At 39.0% G+C, this 16,579-nt stretch overlaps 5 protein-coding genes across 7 annotated transcripts; 2 read left to right on the forward strand and 3 right to left on the reverse strand.

Moving 5' to 3' along the window:
- Positions 1-3,609: 3,609 nt before the first annotated feature.
- LOC116916982 (transmembrane and coiled-coil domain-containing protein 4) lies at positions 3,610-7,791 on the reverse strand. Its single transcript, XM_032922307.2, has 13 exons — positions 7,627-7,791; positions 7,373-7,517; positions 7,140-7,281; positions 6,906-7,057; positions 6,275-6,739; positions 6,175-6,206; positions 6,008-6,070; positions 5,023-5,130; positions 4,692-4,749; positions 4,544-4,625; positions 4,347-4,471; positions 4,181-4,269; positions 3,610-3,949 (listed from the first exon to the last, which is right to left on the reverse strand). Exons 1-13 carry the CDS (start codon positions 7,768-7,770, stop codon positions 3,830-3,832), a joined length of 1,725 nt encoding a protein of 574 aa, XP_032778198.1. The 5' UTR covers positions 7,771-7,791; the 3' UTR covers positions 3,610-3,829.
- A 280-nt stretch (positions 7,792-8,071) lies between these two features.
- On the forward strand, positions 8,072-9,564 carry LOC116916990 (eukaryotic translation initiation factor 4E type 3). 2 transcript variants are annotated; one of them, XM_032922319.2, is made up of 6 exons: positions 8,072-8,214; positions 8,278-8,489; positions 8,587-8,815; positions 8,883-9,005; positions 9,060-9,159; positions 9,223-9,564. In XM_032922319.2, the coding sequence occupies exons 2-6, from the start codon at positions 8,329-8,331 to the stop codon at positions 9,261-9,263; spliced, it is 654 nt and encodes a 217-aa protein (XP_032778210.1). In that variant the 5' UTR covers positions 8,072-8,214; positions 8,278-8,328; the 3' UTR covers positions 9,264-9,564. The 2 variants fall into 2 exon arrangements, with proteins under 2 accessions (XP_032778210.1, XP_045025731.1); XM_045169796.1 differs by having other exon boundaries at positions 9,073-9,159.
- Positions 9,562-10,954, reverse strand: LOC116916989 (probable rRNA-processing protein EBP2). The gene is made up of 5 exons (XM_032922318.2): positions 10,779-10,954; positions 10,638-10,721; positions 10,258-10,569; positions 9,909-10,183; positions 9,562-9,843 (listed from the first exon to the last, which is right to left on the reverse strand). The coding sequence occupies exons 1-5, from the start codon at positions 10,848-10,850 to the stop codon at positions 9,600-9,602; spliced, it is 987 nt and encodes a 328-aa protein (XP_032778209.1). The 5' UTR covers positions 10,851-10,954; the 3' UTR covers positions 9,562-9,599.
- Positions 10,955-11,240: 286 nt separating this feature from the next.
- LOC116916981 lies at positions 11,241-14,668 on the forward strand. 2 transcript variants are annotated; one of them, XM_045169794.1, is made up of 11 exons: positions 11,241-11,595; positions 11,786-11,907; positions 11,979-12,074; positions 12,148-12,303; positions 12,364-13,400; positions 13,467-13,576; positions 13,647-13,855; positions 13,928-14,065; positions 14,125-14,231; positions 14,304-14,355; positions 14,418-14,668. In XM_045169794.1, exons 1-11 carry the CDS (start codon positions 11,533-11,535, stop codon positions 14,431-14,433), a joined length of 2,106 nt encoding a protein of 701 aa, XP_045025729.1. In that variant the 5' UTR covers positions 11,241-11,532; the 3' UTR covers positions 14,434-14,668. The 2 variants fall into 2 exon arrangements, with proteins under 2 accessions (XP_045025729.1, XP_032778197.1); XM_032922306.2 differs by lacking the exon at positions 14,418-14,668 and having other exon boundaries at positions 14,304-14,389.
- On the reverse strand, positions 14,385-16,542 carry LOC116916984 (sorting nexin-7). The gene is made up of 10 exons (XM_032922311.2): positions 16,319-16,542; positions 16,107-16,258; positions 16,014-16,032; positions 15,676-15,951; positions 15,418-15,619; positions 15,192-15,352; positions 15,010-15,135; positions 14,810-14,941; positions 14,606-14,740; positions 14,385-14,537 (listed from the first exon to the last, which is right to left on the reverse strand). The coding sequence occupies exons 1-10, from the start codon at positions 16,370-16,372 to the stop codon at positions 14,475-14,477; spliced, it is 1,320 nt and encodes a 439-aa protein (XP_032778202.1). The 5' UTR covers positions 16,373-16,542; the 3' UTR covers positions 14,385-14,474.
- Between the last annotated feature and the right edge of the window lie 37 nt (positions 16,543-16,579).

Consider the following 16,579-nt stretch of genomic DNA (forward strand, 5'->3'; position numbering starts at 1 on the left):
GAACTCTATAGAAAATCCCTATGCATCACTATTCGTTCTTTTGTGTCTAAAACTGACGCTATGTGTGTAGCCTATAGCTGCGTAGCTCTGTTCAACTGCTTTGAGTTTCAGGATAAGCAAGTACATTTAAATGTCGTTAACTGAAAGCACCGCTTTCCGTTGAATGATTCGACCAATTAAATCATTGCCAGGGTATCTCGTTATACGAGGCCAACAACCATCAAACTCATTGTTTATACTTTTAATTACACGTTGCGTAATAAAAAGAGAAACTAACTAACGACAATCAGGAATGGACACGGTGGTGAATTACGAAATTCCTCAAGTGGAGGTGTGCAGCTCCTCTGAAAACAATAAGCGATTAATCAATACCACCGAAAATCAGCCATTAAAATAGTAAAACATTTTATACGATCGAAATGAAATGAATAAACAAAATAAGTTAAGAGCAGCAGTCAATAAAATTGTTATTTTAATTCGTCGTTTATCTGTTCGTTTTTCGTTTGTTATTGTTTTAATGGCTAATGGACGTACCATTAAATGAAATAGTCGTTTTGGTTTAGGCACTGTCTATAGTATTATGATTATCATAGCATTGCAGCATCCACGCTATTACAGACATTCCGATTAACGGGTCATTTTCAATTGTTTTCCTTATTTATATCGTCCTTTTTATCAACGCTTCCTTTGTTATCATGTATGCGCACATGAGAGCCTTGTTTGCTGTTCTTTTAATGGTATACTGGTTTTTCCATGTCTACAAGACTCTTTGAGCTTTCCTGGAAAAACTGTGTGTGTGTGCAAATCAAAGAAAATGATTGTCGCTCTCTTCATTCAGTTGGCCTGCGGATGCCTAGGCGTATCGATCCATTTGTGGCAACGCTGCCTGTTAGATATAAATATATAGCTACCACGTCTTTCATTCTACTGGGATCTCCTCCTTCCGGGGAAAAAACAAACCCAGCACCATCAAATTTAAAATAAATATATGCGCAAAGTGCTACAGGAAGCATATCGAAACTATATAATAAACGGCATAAAAGACTCCGAGAAATTTCAAATTTAAGCTTTCCTGTTTTGATACCCGTCTATAAATATTAATAAACTTAATTTTACATCAGATTATTCTCTTTGCAATATTCTAATGATATATTCTATTCAAATGAGAATGTTTAGCAATCAAGTACCAAATGCTTCTGGATCGTATAGGAACAGAATCTCAACAATGACAAATCGTATTACGATGTAGCCTACTGTATAGACTTATCTCTCTTTTTGAGAATAACGGAAAGCTTTTCATATTCTATAGGAGAGGCTCGTCATTTCGATCCTCTTGGATGCATAGGTTCCCGCGTAAAGGCAGACCATGATACTAGTGTCATCGTTGACAACTTGAGGAGCTTTCAGATTGAACACACACCAAGAGATTTCGTCATCACTCTGTCGAAAGTCTGTCCTGCCAAAAGAAACAGTCTCCATCAAAATGGGCGTAAGACGCTATCAATCTCTATTTTGATTGATCCACGTTTGACATTCTTTAAACAATGATTTAGATTGTTGGATTTTTTTTAAGGTTAAGTACGCCGTTTGTTTTCCTTTTTCACAGTATTGACCTTATGTAAGATGCACTCTCATTTCGTTTCATTAATTTTTGTGTGCATCGGCTATATATTATACCGCAGGGAGCTCTATCGGTTGGAAAAGGGTCTTCCGTTGGAAAGACAGGTCCAATCCAATTATATGCAGACATCAGCTGAGAAGGCTCAAATATATTGGATGCCAGTAAAGTGCTGCAATACACCACTATGTGTATATATTCGAATGGTAGGCTAGAGGAAAACTTAAAAAAATAAGAAATCTAGACTTTTTTTTTGTCTCTTTCTAAGCTTAGAAGAATTCAACAAAAAAAAAATTGGCTTTTATATACTTTTCTTTTCAATCTCATTTATTTTAATACCGCACGCCACTCGTGTCTCTGGCGCCACGTCACGTATGTTTCTGTCTATATAAACTGTATATGCAGCATTTATTATTCTGATGTTTGGTGTACATATACTGACGATTTGTGCGTCATCTATTTAGTCATTTGTGGCATCTATCCTCGAATCACTTTAGATTTCTGGCTCTTGACACACGCAAACACAGGCGAAATGAATTGCATCAATCAATTGACTGTTGCATGCTGCACATCATTTGATTGCTGTATCAAGTCTTTGGTGAATACGTTTGATTGATGCCATTAAAAATAAAGAAAACTGTCAAATTTAGCACATTGGAACGTTTCGAATGGATTCTTTTGTTAACTGTTTAGCGCGTTTTCTATATATAGGCCTATATGGATGTAGAATTATGGAGTGCGGAGGCCTCAAACAAATTTAAGATTGGCCTGCGTGATCCTATATTCATCCAGCCTAACATCTTGTCTCTTGATGACGTATTATTACTAATACTTTATAATCCGCCATTCTTTTTTTTTTTTTTTATTATTTTGTGTCATCTACTGTTTGGAATTTAATTGCAATTTAAAGACCAAACTTTCTCGCATTCAATTTTCTATGGCGCAGTTTTTTTTTTTTAGACATCACATCAGCTGACTTTTCTTTTTCTTTCTCTCCGGTTATAGTTCTATCCCATACGCCCTCCTCCTTCCGTCTGTTCGTTGCTAGGTGCTGCGTGTGCGTGCGTGTGTGTGTGTATAAATCGATCAAATAAAGAGGGCGCAATCTAGAGTCCAAAAGCATAAAAAAAGGCGTGGTCGGTTCTTTTCTTCTCTAATCGAAACGAAAAGAAGATGTTAGACAGGCTTGCGCATTATTTTATTATTTTTTTTAAGGGGGGAAATTCGATTTACGTGTGCGATTGCGGTTAGAGAGGCAAAAACTACGGCTGATGCTGCTGCGTATGTAATCATCAAGGTTGTCCATCGATCAATCCATTTATCTACCACAGCACAGCACACATAACTTGTTTATACTTACACATAATCTTCTATCTTGCCAGAGAGACAACACGAACGTAAAAGAATGCGCAGCAGCAATAAAAAAAAAGGACGAATTAAAAGACTCTCTTTTTGCTCTTCATTGCCGTGCACGATCCCTTTTCGCCCTGATCAGCATCTATATATATTGGCATTCCACGCTGCTATGCATATGAAGGAGATGCCTCAGCACAGTCCCTGCCCTTTCTTATTGCACAAAATTATTGATTGATTGATTGAACCACACAGTCTATCACGTTTCCCCATGAAATATTAACGTCCCTAACGGAGGAGATATTTCCATGCAGGCAAAAGCCATCCACTGTGTCATAGCTAAATATTACACAGCAAATCAAACGGGGGAGTTTTTTTCTCATAAAATTCATGTAACATCATATGACTGTCACAATATTATATAAGACAAACCTCCTTTTGTATTTGTATGTGGCCAATCTATTTAAATATGTGACTTGTTTTCTTTTATTAAGCAAACAGTGCACGGAAATTATATGTAAATCCCTAGCCCGAAAAAAAAAGGGCCAGCAGGTTATATCGGATAGACAGCGTGCATATATTTACAACAGTTAAATTCAAAAGAGTGTTTCAAACATGCGCAAATACATTTCAAATGGTTTTTTTTTTAAATATTGCCTTTTTATTGACTTATCGATCCTTGGTCTACACACGCCGTAGGATGCACGAATATCGCGGTCGTAATATTGCATGGACGTAAGCCATGGCATATCGACATGTTTAAATTATTTACATATACAAAGGTCGAAATGATATGCTTCATGTCATACTGAATCACATCATCTACACGAGCGACACACACAACAGCAAAAGCAACGCTCATATTTTTTTCGATTCTTTCAAACTGGATCGAATTGGATGATCAACTACAGATGATGACCCCGGAATGAGTCGATCCTTTTCGTCCTCTTTGCTGCTGTCCGACATGTCTGCTGGATCCTATTGATTCCGTCAAGAAAACAAAAACAAAATGCGCATCAGATCGATATCCTCACTCTCTAATATAGTATACGTCGTACGCAACAATTAAATATATATGTATACAACCTTAATGTATTCGAACAGATTTTTGCTATTGGTCCAATTTAACAAATCCCTGGCATTTGCCAAAGCCTTGTTTCCAATAACAAGGCACAGGATACACAAACAGTAGGGGCTAAAAACAATTACCTGGACAGTTTCCGGTGTTATTACAACAACACGTAACAATCGTGTAGCTTTAAGGCATTCGGTAGCTTTTGTCCTATAGTCACCGTGACCTGTTTACACAAGAATCACGACATGTTGAACGGCCGTATATAATCCCGCACAAATAGTCAAGTAAACGTACACCTACCACTTATCAGTTGAGAAAGGTCGACATTGACTAGTCTTTCGTGTTGAATATCAATGGCCTGAAGTCCTGCCACATCGTAAGCCGCTGATGCCGTTCGGTAAATGATTTTCAACACCCAATCATTTCTGAAACGTGATAGAGATTGATTTTTTAAATTGGTGGGCACTTAGTAATAATATTATTATTATTATTTTTACTCGGAATAAGCGTTGACTAGACGGCCTGCAACGACCTCTAATAACGGACGCCATTCAACTGGGCTTCCCGTGACGGGGGTCCCTAAAATAGACGACGTAAGCTCATTAAACGTGCAACTTAAGCAATAAAATTAGCCATCCAGTTTACCTATAAGAACAGCGTCCTGGACGATCCCTCGACCTTTCTCGCCTTTCCTTTGCAATTCCTAATCAGGAAATAATTTTGGCAATTAAAACAACTTTGTGTGTGCAAACTGGCTTCAAATAAGAAAATTAAAAATAAATGACAGGTAAGTGCTAAAAACTGGTGTAGGGAAGAGGGAAAGGGCACGGTTGTGCGGCAATTGAATGGCCGGGGCTGGAAACTCGGCGGATCGATGTGAAACAACAACAACAACAAAAATGGACAATAAAACAGACAGAGAGATAAAATAGCATTTGGTAAAGGGCAAAAAAAAAATAAAATAAAATCTCATTACTTTAAGGCAGAAATAAATTACACGAGCACCAAGGCTGAATCCGCAAAGGATGACGGGTCGACGTCCGAAATTGCCATCCATCAGCGACTCCGCCAACATTTCTCCTACCTGAAACAATTGAAACACATTATTTATGCATTAGGCATGTAAAAAAATAGCGAAATTTAAAATTAAATTTAAATCTTCGTTAGAAATACAATAAATGAAGCGCTGAACGTAAACACAACATAATCAGTACCCTACCGAATTTCAATCAAGTCCCCCCCATATCTTCTCTCTGTTACTTTCTTAGACATCACAAAAAACAAATGACGTTTCCGAGACATTTCTGAACGAAGAAGCACAAAAAACGGTTGCCGCCTTCCTCTCTTTGTTTCCAAGGTTTCCATTTCTTTTTTCATTCTCTCTTTGATTTCCGAGTGCACGACATCACGGCACGTGTCAAGTTCCTTTTTTGCGCAATATGTCATCAACTATAAAAAAAAAAAAAAACAGAAAGAGAAAAAGAAAAAAAAGTTTGGAACAGATCCCACCGAATCGTGCCGCAGATATACAATCGGATAACGAGACCACTCTCTTCTTTCGTTGTTCCTCATTAAGTTCACGTAAAAATGGGAACGAACGGGTACGATTTTAGAATTTTAAGTCATCTTCTTTTTTTGTTTCTGCGATCCTTCCGAAAATACGACTAACAACTGATCAAGATCCACTAAATTAAGGCGTAGGCTATCAAGATATCTTTGAATTTTCTTTCAAAAATAGAAGAATGAAAAGAGAAACTTTAGAGCGTGAACGTATACACAACACGCGTGCGAAAGAAAAAGGGAATCGATCGGGAACGAGTTGCGGACTCCAGTGCGCAATGAAAGGATCGTCTTTCCTAGAAAACATTGGCAGCAGTGGGGAAATCGAAACGCAGAAAGAAAAAAGAAAAACTAAATTGGGTAACGAGAGACTTGTTTCGTAATAAACAAAAGGGGAAAACCTGAGCGCTCCGGTTACAGCAAACGTTCCACGGGTTGTCGATGATGGACGTCAGACTAAGGATCTTTTTTTTTTGTTTGTTTTCAAAGCAAATACATAAAAAAAAAAAAAAGATGGAATGATTAAAGATAAAACAATTTAACAAAAAACAAATTATCATAAATTTACTGTTCGAGGAAGAGCCACAGCCGAGAGCAAACCTGGAGATACAAAAAAAAAAAAAACTAAATCTAAATTAAACTTAAGAAAGAAAGAAATGAAATAGTACCGTGAAAGATGGTCATTTTCAGTACTTCAGTTGCTGCCATTGAAATGGCCATACTACATATGGTATCGATTGCTTGGCCCATTTCTGCCAGATACTTGGTTTCGTACTGCAGTCCGTACTGCTCCCTGGAATGAATCAAGCCATCAAAGGGTTGCATCAGACGCTGTCGTTGAACGGCTTCGTCTTCATCCGTGTCGCTATTTTCGTCGTCAGTGACGTCGTCCTTTTCGCCATCTTCGTCGTTACTGCCTCGACGAGTGATTGGTGGAAGCCAACCAGGAACGGTGATTGTAACATTCAATCGGGAACCTTCTCCAGGTGAAAGAGGAACGAAGAAAAACTCTTCAACGTCACCCACTCGCTTGTTCATCTTGTAGCCCGAGACACCAGCTCCGGCGGCGCCGAAAAGTGAGCCAACGACGGCTGCTCCGGCAACGCTGCCAGCCGCTGCTGCACCACCCACACCTAATAAGTTCATTAATGAAATGATACAACTTCTTCTAAAGCCAATTCTAAAAACATAAGAGAAGCAAAGTTGGTTAGCCGATTCATCGTGTTTAGAGTGTCACTTGGTGGCTCCTGCGCGTCTTTTATCTAATCAAAGTTAAACAAAAACGCTTTCAGCCAGTACCAAAGAGAGTTGCCAAACTTGCGCCGAGAAGTGGGGCTACTAATCCGCCCGTCAGACCGAGCAGGACGCCTCCGCCGACGGAAGCTGCGCCAATGAGAGCGTATTTTTTGGCTTGTTTCATTTTTGTCTGCTTTTTTTGCTCGTCTTCCTCCCTTTTTGTAGATTTAAATAAATAACCGTAACGAGCGTAATGTAAAGTTTGTTTTTGTTTGATTTTTTATTGTAGGAACTTACTGAGGCGATTTAGAGCCAGGGGAGAAGTTACTAACTCTTTGAACGACGGCATCTTCCAACATTTCAAAGTGTTCCACACTTAATCCGAAGAGTTGTGTGGCCCATTCGTAAAGAATGACTCTGATACGAGCGTCGTAATTACCTATATATGCATACCATAAAATTATGTAAGTTTGAAAGCCCTTTAAAACACATGTACAGATAAATGAATGAGCTCGTATATAAACCTATACCTTTCATTAAAGTCCATTGTAAAGCGTCGTAAACAACTCGAGTTCCATCGCGATGGAAATCGGGTTCGTCCAGTAACATTTCCACGTAAGGACCCTTCGTGTGGCCCGTCTCATTTTCCATCAGCAATTGCATCATGGATTCGCACTATTTTTTTTTCCAAATTATGAATCAATAGTTACCATTATTGGCCGCCAGATGGGAGGTTTTAAAAATAATAATATCCACAAAATGAAGAAAAGAATATTTACATTACCCGCATAAGATTGAGGTGCTGGAGTAAACGATGCAATGATCGTTGCCGAAATTCTAGGTCACACGATTCACTGTAACGTTCGTTTAGACTCAATGCAAACAAAGAAGCGTAGGCGTAACGTGTAGGATCACTCCAATTTGCCATTTTTTGCCACTATTTTCGCCACTTGAAAGAAAAACTGGCAGAAATGTAGCAGGTGATATGTCGGGATATCGTGCCGGTTTATTGGTTGAAGAAAATATAGACATGACATTAAAAAGCTTGGGGAATGACTATCGTAAATGGGATGATAAGGTTACCACGACAGTGGCTCGCGATAACAAGAGGTCTGCTGATTCGAATTCTAATGGGGACTTGTTTCGTAGTTCAATCCATAATTTTCTGAGATCGACAAAACAGACACTCCTTTTTCTTCTTGTTGTGGAGACTGAAACTGGCAAACTGTATCAGTGTTAAAATTGACGAGAGGAAGCCCGACTGTTGATCTACACCCGCATGGAGAACGGTGGCGGGTAAAAACAAAGAAACGTCTGATAGAACCAACTGTGTTCAAGGACCGCGGATTTAGGTCGCCTTGAATAAGCAAACGTAATTTTTACGTAAGGCTGTCGTTAGAATCAACAGGAAGTATTCACGATTTTGCGTTGCTAGGCGAAAATTCGAAGAGCAGCAGACGACAGCTGTACAGATTCGTATTCTACAATGGCATCGAATCCAGTCAATGTTCATTTGCTACATGCCGTAAATAATTCTGATGGTTTGTCCCAATCTCCTGCACTGTCAGCTCAAGCTATCAATACTATCCATGACCAGGAATGTAGTGGAACACCTCTTAATACACCATGGAGTTGGTTTCTAGATAAGTATGTATAATTTGGAATCTTCTTTCTACATGCAGCAGCCTCCTTTTTATGTCTCTTGTTTATTAATTGTTATTTTCACTTTTGTTTTTCATAAAAGAACTGTTCGCGGAGTTTCTGCCGCAGAGTACGAGGCAAATTTGAAAAAAATTTACACCTTTTCTAAGGCAGAGACCTTCTGGTCTGTTTACCATAACATCCCTTCAGTTGCAGAAATTCAGATGAGGTACAGTTATCATCTAATGAGAGAGGAAAGACGTCCACTGTGGGAGGAACCTTATAACCGTAATGGTGGCACTTGGAAGATAAAATGCTTCAAACCAGACACTGTAATCACCATAACTGCTACCTGTAGTCAAACAAAACCTAAAAACACCTCATGTTTTATGTTGGCAGGTGACAGTGTGGAGAGAACTCCTACTAGCTGCTATTGGGGAACAGTTTTCTGATTATGTTGAACCTGGAGATGATATTTGTGGAGTGTCTGTTTCTGTCAGAGACAGGGATGACATTGTCCAGGTTTTTCCATTTTAAAAATCATTCAGGTCTAAATGATTCTTAACATTTTATTAGGTCTGGAATGTAGATAGCACAAAAGCAGAGAAAGCCAGAATTATTCAAAAAATTCAAGAACTTTGCCCAAACATTGAGTTCCAGGCAGTCTTTTACAAGCGTAAGGACAACCAGTAATTCTTCAAGCTTTTATTTTTAAAAAATTTTAACAATATTTATACAGCTCATCAGACTCACCATGCATATGAAGGAGCCAAACATTAAATAAGCCCATATGCTGCCACGCATACAATTTTGGTGGGAAATCTACTACTTCGCAGCACTCGTTGCGACACACATTTCCCATCTTATCTGTTTTTAGTTATTTAGATGATGCGCCATATTTTGTTTCTAATGGTTTAAAAGGAAAAGGTATCGTTCCCATTAGGGTAAGGGTAGTACGCAACGGGAAAACTATTACCCCTTTGAGTTTATCTGTTTTATCTCTGAAAGAGTATACCTGTACATTAAACGAAATTGGCTATATATGTGTAAATACGAATAAAATACACGCGGTAAAAAATCATTGTCACATCGTTTAATTCAACTATTCAAACCATTTTAACGTTTTCGTCCACCGCCTTTCATTTTCTTGCCTCCCTGTCGGTTATTGGGACCTCTTTGTCCGCCTTTGCTATTCCTGTCATTGCCGGAGTCCTTCTTCATGTTGTTCTTCTTAGTACCACTCTTTTTTCCTCCAAAGCCAAATTTGTTTTCTTTTGATTTGCGCTTATCTTGGCTTTTACCTTTGCCTGGGCTCTTCCCTTTTCCTTTTCCCTTGGTTGGGCCTTTGCTAATTGGTTGACTATGTACAAATAAAACATTAGTAAAAACTTTTCAATGGAAAATAGGAATACAGCTTCGCATTACAAGACTCGTTTGGATTCATTCTTTTCTTTTGTCTTCTGTTTGGTGATTTCAACCATGTTTTTCTTTTTGCCACTGTCTTCATCAAGAAAGTCAAGCGACGCCAGCTTGCCTTCGCGGTACTGTTTGACTTTAGAAAGAAGCTCCCTCTTCTCCTTGGCCCGCTGAAGACCAACTTCAATTTGGACCTTTTTACCATACTTCTTGAGCTCCCTGAGTTTCTTAACTTTCTGGCATTTTTCTTGGGCCACTTGCTGTGTTAGAACTCGTCTTTTGACCTGATAAAAATTCCTACATTAGTTTACAGCACACAGAAAAAAGGTGGTAAGAAAAAAGGTGGTAAGCAATAAACCTTTAACATGTGATCATCAGATTTTGCCATTTGGGCAAAGTAGTCTTCTGGTCTTTTGGTGGGGACCCCTAGTGTCTTCAGTCTTGCAAGTCCTTCTATAATTGCACTTTGTGCTTGACGGTAGAACAATGTTTCTCTTTGAAGATCATCTACAATACGATCTCCAGGAGTTTCAATCTTGTATTTGGGTTCTGTTTCCTCCTTGCCATTAAGGATACCATCAACAATGGGATCTAACTTAGTTGTTAAATCAAGACGTTCAATCCAGTCAAGCTTGAGAACTATATCATCAAGTTTAGCATTCAGCAATTTCTGGGGAAAAAAACCGAAAACTGATTAACTCAACAACAAAGTTTAAATGCCATGCACTATGAATTTACAGAATTGTTGGTATATTGCCTTGGAGCCGTCGCTTTTTGGTTTAATCCAGGTTTAACTTCGCCACTTTCGAAGGCTTCGAGAAGCTGAAATTTGAAAAAAAATTTACTTAATGTAATTGAGCCAAAGTTTTATTTAAATACCTCTTCGTCTGAATCAATATCAGTTTCTTCGCTCTCTGATTCAGACATTTTTACGGGGAGTTTTTTCTTCATTTTGAAATATTATTCTGGTAGATTGCGTTTCTTGTGTAGAAGACACGCGTTGACGGCACTTGAGAAGCAGAAGTTTTTCAGTATACACGTGTTTTTACGGGAACACTCTAGCGAGAAAGCTTTGAAACTCGTCAAGCTTGAACATCTCAAATCGGTTTCGGCAACCCATGAAACCGAAAGCAAACGTGGCCTTCAATTTCCCAAGGTCTGAACATAAACAAAGGTTGCTGATTTTTTTCTTCGCTCTTCTTGGTGCGAGATTAAAGAAATATAATATAATGGCAGGTAGGTTAGCCTCTTGCTCATTGCAACATGCGCACCCTAGTAGTTGGCCCCAGTAGTTCTATTTATGCTGGTTTACAGCATAAACGCTAAGCGGGGATGGGATCATTGAAAACTCGATGGTAAAGGATAGTTAGTTCTCTACTGTAGCTGCTAAAGCGCTAGTGTCGGGAAAAGGTTTTATAAGTTTTCATTCTCCCAACTGTCATAACTTGTGGATGTCGGAACGAAAAACTTGATTATTACCACCACGTCGGCTAGTTGTGATTATTAAAATGTTGGTGTTTTTTTACTGCCCACTTTGCAACGGTTTTCCATAAAAGCCGAATTAACGGAAATTCTAGAGTGGCCTTTGACCTGTGGCGTGGTTGTCCAAACTCACAAATTTTCCCAATAAACAATGTCAAATTTGCCAAGGAGAATAGCGTCTGAAAACCTGCTGAGTAAACTTCACCAAAAACAAGTATAAATTTGTGTACAAACATTTATTTTTTCTAAACTGTTTTACTCACAATCTTGATAAAGATATTTTCCTTTGTAGCTCTGTGTTTTTAATGCTTTTAGCTGACAAACATTTCTTTATTTGTTTTCCAGCTTTGTCTTGTATAGTGTTCCAATAACATAATATTGTTTACTTTCTTTTTTCTTCTTAGTTAACTGGGAAGTGGGAAAACTACAGCCATAGACAAGGCAAAGCTCCATTGTTTGGGCGATTGAATGAGCGACTAATATTTCAACTAGACAAAGTAATTCCATTGTCAGCCTTAGAGTCAGGGTAAGCTCTTGACAACTTGTCTAAATTTGTGAAATGACAAATGACTATTTCAAGCCATTTTCTGGTTGTAGACATATTCTTCTTGGATTTTCAAAATGTGCCCAATTCTTGTTGACATACACCCATTCAGTTGAGCTGGAAGTAAATTTGCTGACTATGGTCCACAAGTAAGTATGCATTTTCTAGAAAGCTCTGTCTAGTGTTTCTGGTTTCATCACAATGCTCATTTAAAAAAAACAGATACAAGCTTCATTGGTGGAGTTTTGTGCCTTATAAACAGGCCAGTAAAGTGGCGGAAGTAACTTTGTTTAGTGATCAAGGAGTGTCTCTGGCTCTTCAGATAGTTTTGTGCTATTGGCCAGGTGACTCTACTCACATACTAGTCCATGGGAGCAGGTAATAACTTTCTTGGGTTTCTCTGTTTTAACAAGATGGCTTATTCTTCTTATGTAATAGCATCCAGTCTGAGGGAGAAAGCCGGGAGTGTTACTTAACCGTCACATCAGTGCCATCCGTGAATTGTCCTGATTGCCATCGAATCGCTCAATCGTTTGAGGATGAAGATCTGGCTGCCAGTTGGGATAGTTGCGTTCGCTTTAGTTGTCTCCGACATGGCTACACAATCCATAGCAATTATTCAACAGTACCGCCTTACCCGTCCTTCATCGCCTCTGTTTCTCTTCGTTGCGATGGGACCATCGTGATCAACACCGCAAATTTCTTACATGTCCTATCTTTTCAAGTAGAATTTCCGCCGAGTGGGTCTAACGGTGACCAAGATTTTCTCTTGTCTCAGCCTGCTTCGCTTGACGATGGACATCAACAACAACTACCGGCTGTTCAGTGTGAATGGGAAGAAGACTCCGAGCGCTCATACTCTTTTTCCAACGTTCGGTCTACTTCCTCTGTGACTTCCAATACTCCAAACATGTCGCCGAATTTTACCTCATCAAGCAGTCAACGAAAATCTATCGGAAGCCAGATTCCTCATACAAACAGCACCACCCAAGAGTCAGAATATGATTTCATGGAAGATACTTCGGAGCTCCCTCGTGAAACGATCTCCGCGTTTCGAAAGCGTCGTTTGGCAGATAAAAAGTACGAGTTTACGGATGAAAATACGGAGAACATCCCCCTGAAAGTAATGCGGAAACGACGTGATCTCGAACACCAGATACAGCAACAGCTGCAGCAGCATCAATCCTTTGTAGTTGTTTCGGGTTCCAAAGATGTCAATGATGATTGGGAATGGAATTTTAGCTGTACCATCGGTACGAATGATGTGTTGCGACCGTTCAATTCCAACATCCCTACCCCTATCCGGTCTCCTGATTGGGACCGACTAGGAGAACTAGTCGAGGATATCCGACCCCCAATAGAACTCCAAAGAGAACCTTCAAAGCTGGCAGAGCCACCAACTTGCGTCGCTCAGTTTCAGCGAAGGTACTTTGAAGTAGACGATGAACTAGTCAGTGTTATTACGGACATTGAAGGTTAGTTTAATTACTTGATCCACTAATATTGTCATCTACTCAATCGTTTTGTTTGGCATATTTCAGACGATGACCTCAGTAGCAGCACAGGGTATCATAACGCTTTACCTCTGGAAGTTCATGGAGCTGGATACAATCAAATGGCCATGGTCTCGAACGCTAAAGCATTTCGGCTGGTATGCTATATTTTATCAATTAATAATTTTAAAAAATGAACTATTGGTTGATTTGGGATTCTGAGAACAGAAGCTTCCGCACGTTTGTGTTAAGCAGATGAGCATTGACACCGAACAATTTTGTCATGAAATGGCCCAGCGACTATGTACTCAAGCCCAAAAGAAATACTGGTTTTGCAGCGATTTCAACGTTGAAATTATTGATTTATGTCTCGAAACAAATGACGTTGTTGCAGCAGCTTATATGCTCGTTGAAGCCGATGTACCTCAGACCAATCAGTTAGTTGCCTACTCTTTGTTTTCGTTTTCTAAAGCAGAAGCTAGTCACGATTAACCTGTTGGTTTGCCCAGGAAAATGCAACGAAGTCTGTGTCAAGCCAGCGTATTCTTCGCCTGGAATACAGAAACCGGACAACACCGAATCATCGATTACGATTTACCTGTAGAGATAGCAACCATTACTACCCAAAACCAAGCAGTTTCTACCAGGTTATCAAAAGCTAAATCAGAGGTTCATCAATAAAAATAATGTAGCTGTATTTTGTCAGTCGATCCGGTTGGCATCCAGCCAAAGATATCGGTCGGCGATTACGGAAAGAACTGATGACTCCAGCAAAACCCGTTTACACCCTAACAAACATCCCCGAACTTACAGGTTACATTTTTCTTCATTTTTGTAAACGTACTTTTTAGAAAAATTTTTGTTTTTACTCTTAACTTACTTTAGGGCGATCATTTAATGTAATCTATGACCCATCTCGGACATTCGCCATTGTGTTGTACGACAAGAAATATTAAACAACCGTTATGATATTTGACTCTATATAATATTTTTCATTAGAAAAAACTTGGGATAAGCCACGACATAAAGAAAACAAACGATTATTAAGGCAGACAATTATGTCTGGGGCTGAGATTCGTTCTTTACTGTAGGCAAAGCAGCGGACCAAGCTGCTAGTGACTAAAAAGGAAAGAAAATGACTGAAACCTATAAATTTACAAATCAGCCGTTTCATTAGTCAAACTTACCTGTTCATACATATTGATGTGCAGGTCGGCCATTCGTTGTAATATATTCTTCAGATCGCGAGATTTAATTTGGTTCCAGCGCTCAAAATCTGCACGCAAATTTTCGTTGGCACATTCCATTTTATCCCGGCTAACCTAATTTACAAAATGAATAATCCACATGAATATGAAGTAACAATCAAGCCAGTACCAAAATCTAGCTACCTCTACTTGCTGAGCTAGGGTACTTGCACCAGCCTCAAGTTGCTGCATTCGTTGCTGCTGAACTTGCTCCGGACTTTTCCACATATTCATACCAAACATAACCGGGTGGTCGCTGAGCGGTGCTGTTTCGAGCTTAAAATATTTAACAATCGAAATAAGTAAGCAAAATTCATCATCCGTTAGGTAAACGTTTGGCTTACTTGAGTTTGTTCGGCTTTCACGCGGCAAAGTTGTTCCATGTGGACTTCGTAATCCATTTGGGCGTTGTCGCGATTTCTCAGGGCATCTTTGGCGGATTCAATGTACAGTCCATACTCGTGCAAAGGCTTAGGCATAATGAAAATGAATTTGGATACAGAAAATAAGAAAAAATCTTATTTACCACGGAGAGATTTGGCTTCTGACTGTCAACTAATTTGCGCCGAGATTCAGCACAGGTGTTGGAGGCTTCCCCAATGGCCTGCAGTCCTTCGGACAAGTTAGGTTCATAAGCTCGCCAGTGGTTAAGAATAGGTTGCATCATTTGTAAATCCTGCAGGTAGGCTTTTCAAATTGATAAAATGTACGCGGTGGATTTTGGTCGAGAAGGAAATGAAACGCTATAATACCTATACGCTCTTTCTGGATTCTCTGGCCAATTTTCTCCATAGTGTGTATCTTCTCTGACAACTTGTCAACATATTCACTCATCTTTTCAAATTCGACGGTTCTACTCTTCGATATATAAGACGATGCCATATTTTGCAGGGATTCACTCACTTTACCAAAAAGCCCAAAACCAGTAAATGACTTCTTGAATGTAGAAAATTCCTGTAATGTATGAGCATATTAATCATTGTTCTCAATTCTATTTTATGCAGAATTACCACAGGAGTGTCAATCAGGAATGCTTGGTATTTTTTGTCACAGCTCAAAACGGGATGATCAGCAAGACGATTTAGGAATCTGTGCAGAAGCAGCATTCTTGAGGTAATGAAATCGCGGTCGTATCTGTCGATTTGCTCAAACAACGAATGCTTTTCTGGAAGTGGAGGAATTATAAGTGTTGGATAACACACTGAAAGCTGGTTCTTTAGCCATTCAAAGTCTGAATAACGACGGCGAACTACATAGTTTTGCTTTTCAAATTCAATCCTCCGTGTCTAATACAAAAACAAACAATTAATATCATATAGGCCAAAATTGTTCTAATTCTAATGCTTACTTTTGTGGAGATTTGGTAACTAATTAAAAATTGAATTGTTTTAGATATTATTCAGTCATTTAGTGATACAACTTTGTATTGATATTAGCATACCTAATGTATGTTTCAAAAGGAGTAACATGTTTTTGTGGCTGGTCTAACAAAACCTGTAAATCTCGAAGATCATTTTCGTCAAAGGTGCCCTTCATTGAATCTCCGCTTGTGTTCTCAATCTCTGTCAATGCTTCAATTGTATTGGAATTTTTCTATATTTATAGTATTGGTCCATTAATTTAATTTCTTTGATTAACAAATAGAAATCTTACTATTTTATCTGGGCGATCTCCGGAAATTTCGTCAAAATCTTCTGAAGCCGACATCCTGTTTGGTTTTACTTTTTCCTGGTTTTCACCCAATAAAGCAAACCAAATACCACTGATCAACGATGCGGGGACAGAGTGGGTGTTAATTTGTAATACAATGATGTAGATCTGGTACAATTTGTGTTGATCAGATGATATTACAATGCATACACCATTGCAGGTTGCATTTTGACAGGTCCAAACTGGTTTGTTCCCTATCCTGCC

The sequence above is a fragment of the Daphnia magna genome, linkage group LG2 (assembly GCF_020631705.1).
Source record: "Daphnia magna isolate NIES linkage group LG2, ASM2063170v1.1, whole genome shotgun sequence".
Taxonomy (NCBI): Eukaryota; Metazoa; Arthropoda; class Branchiopoda; order Diplostraca; family Daphniidae; genus Daphnia; species Daphnia magna.

What these genes read in the sequence shown, in the direction of transcription:
- LOC116916982 (XM_032922307.2), bottom strand. Translation starts at nt 7,770, where the DNA reads ATGGCAAATTGGAGTGATCCTACACGTTACGCCTACGCTTCTTTGTTT. An exon ending in GAAAATGACCATCTTTCACG is followed by an intron (nt 6,207 to 6,274) that starts GTACTATTTCAT and finishes TTGTATCTCCAG; the next exon opens with GTTTGCTCTCGGCTGTGGCT. An exon ending in CTAGTCAACGCTTATTCCGA is followed by an intron (nt 4,472 to 4,543) that starts GTAAAAATAATA and finishes ATCACGTTTCAG; the next exon opens with AAATGATTGGGTGTTGAAAA.
- LOC116916984 (XM_032922311.2), bottom strand. Translation starts at nt 16,372, where the DNA reads ATGTCGGCTTCAGAAGATTTTGACGAAATTTCCGGAGATCGCCCAGAT. An exon ending in TCCTGATTGACACTCCTGTG is followed by an intron (nt 15,620 to 15,675) that starts GTAATTCTGCAT and finishes CATACATTACAG; the next exon opens with GAATTTTCTACATTCAAGAA. An exon ending in TGAAAGCCGAACAAACTCAA is followed by an intron (nt 14,942 to 15,009) that starts GTAAGCCAAACG and finishes AAATATTTTAAG; the next exon opens with CTCGAAACAGCACCGCTCAG.
- LOC116916990 (XM_032922319.2), top strand. Translation starts at nt 8,329, where the DNA reads ATGGCATCGAATCCAGTCAATGTTCATTTGCTACATGCCGTAAATAAT. An exon ending in TGGAGTTGGTTTCTAGATAA is followed by an intron (nt 8,490 to 8,586) that starts GTATGTATAATT and finishes TTTTCATAAAAG; the next exon opens with AACTGTTCGCGGAGTTTCTG. An exon ending in ACAGGGATGACATTGTCCAG is followed by an intron (nt 9,006 to 9,059) that starts GTTTTTCCATTT and finishes ACATTTTATTAG; the next exon opens with GTCTGGAATGTAGATAGCAC.
- LOC116916989 (XM_032922318.2), bottom strand. Translation starts at nt 10,850, where the DNA reads ATGAAGAAAAAACTCCCCGTAAAAATGTCTGAATCAGAGAGCGAAGAA. An exon ending in ATATTGATTCAGACGAAGAG is followed by an intron (nt 10,722 to 10,778) that starts GTATTTAAATAA and finishes TTCAAATTTCAG; the next exon opens with CTTCTCGAAGCCTTCGAAAG. An exon ending in GGCAATATACCAACAATTCT is followed by an intron (nt 10,570 to 10,637) that starts GTAAATTCATAG and finishes TTTTTTCCCCAG; the next exon opens with AAATTGCTGAATGCTAAACT.
- LOC116916981 (XM_032922306.2), top strand. Translation starts at nt 11,533, where the DNA reads ATGTCAAATTTGCCAAGGAGAATAGCGTCTGAAAACCTGCTGAGTAAA. An exon ending in ACGCTAAAGCATTTCGGCTG is followed by an intron (nt 13,577 to 13,646) that starts GTATGCTATATT and finishes TTCTGAGAACAG; the next exon opens with AAGCTTCCGCACGTTTGTGT. An exon ending in GATGTACCTCAGACCAATCA is followed by an intron (nt 13,856 to 13,927) that starts GTTAGTTGCCTA and finishes TGGTTTGCCCAG; the next exon opens with GAAAATGCAACGAAGTCTGT.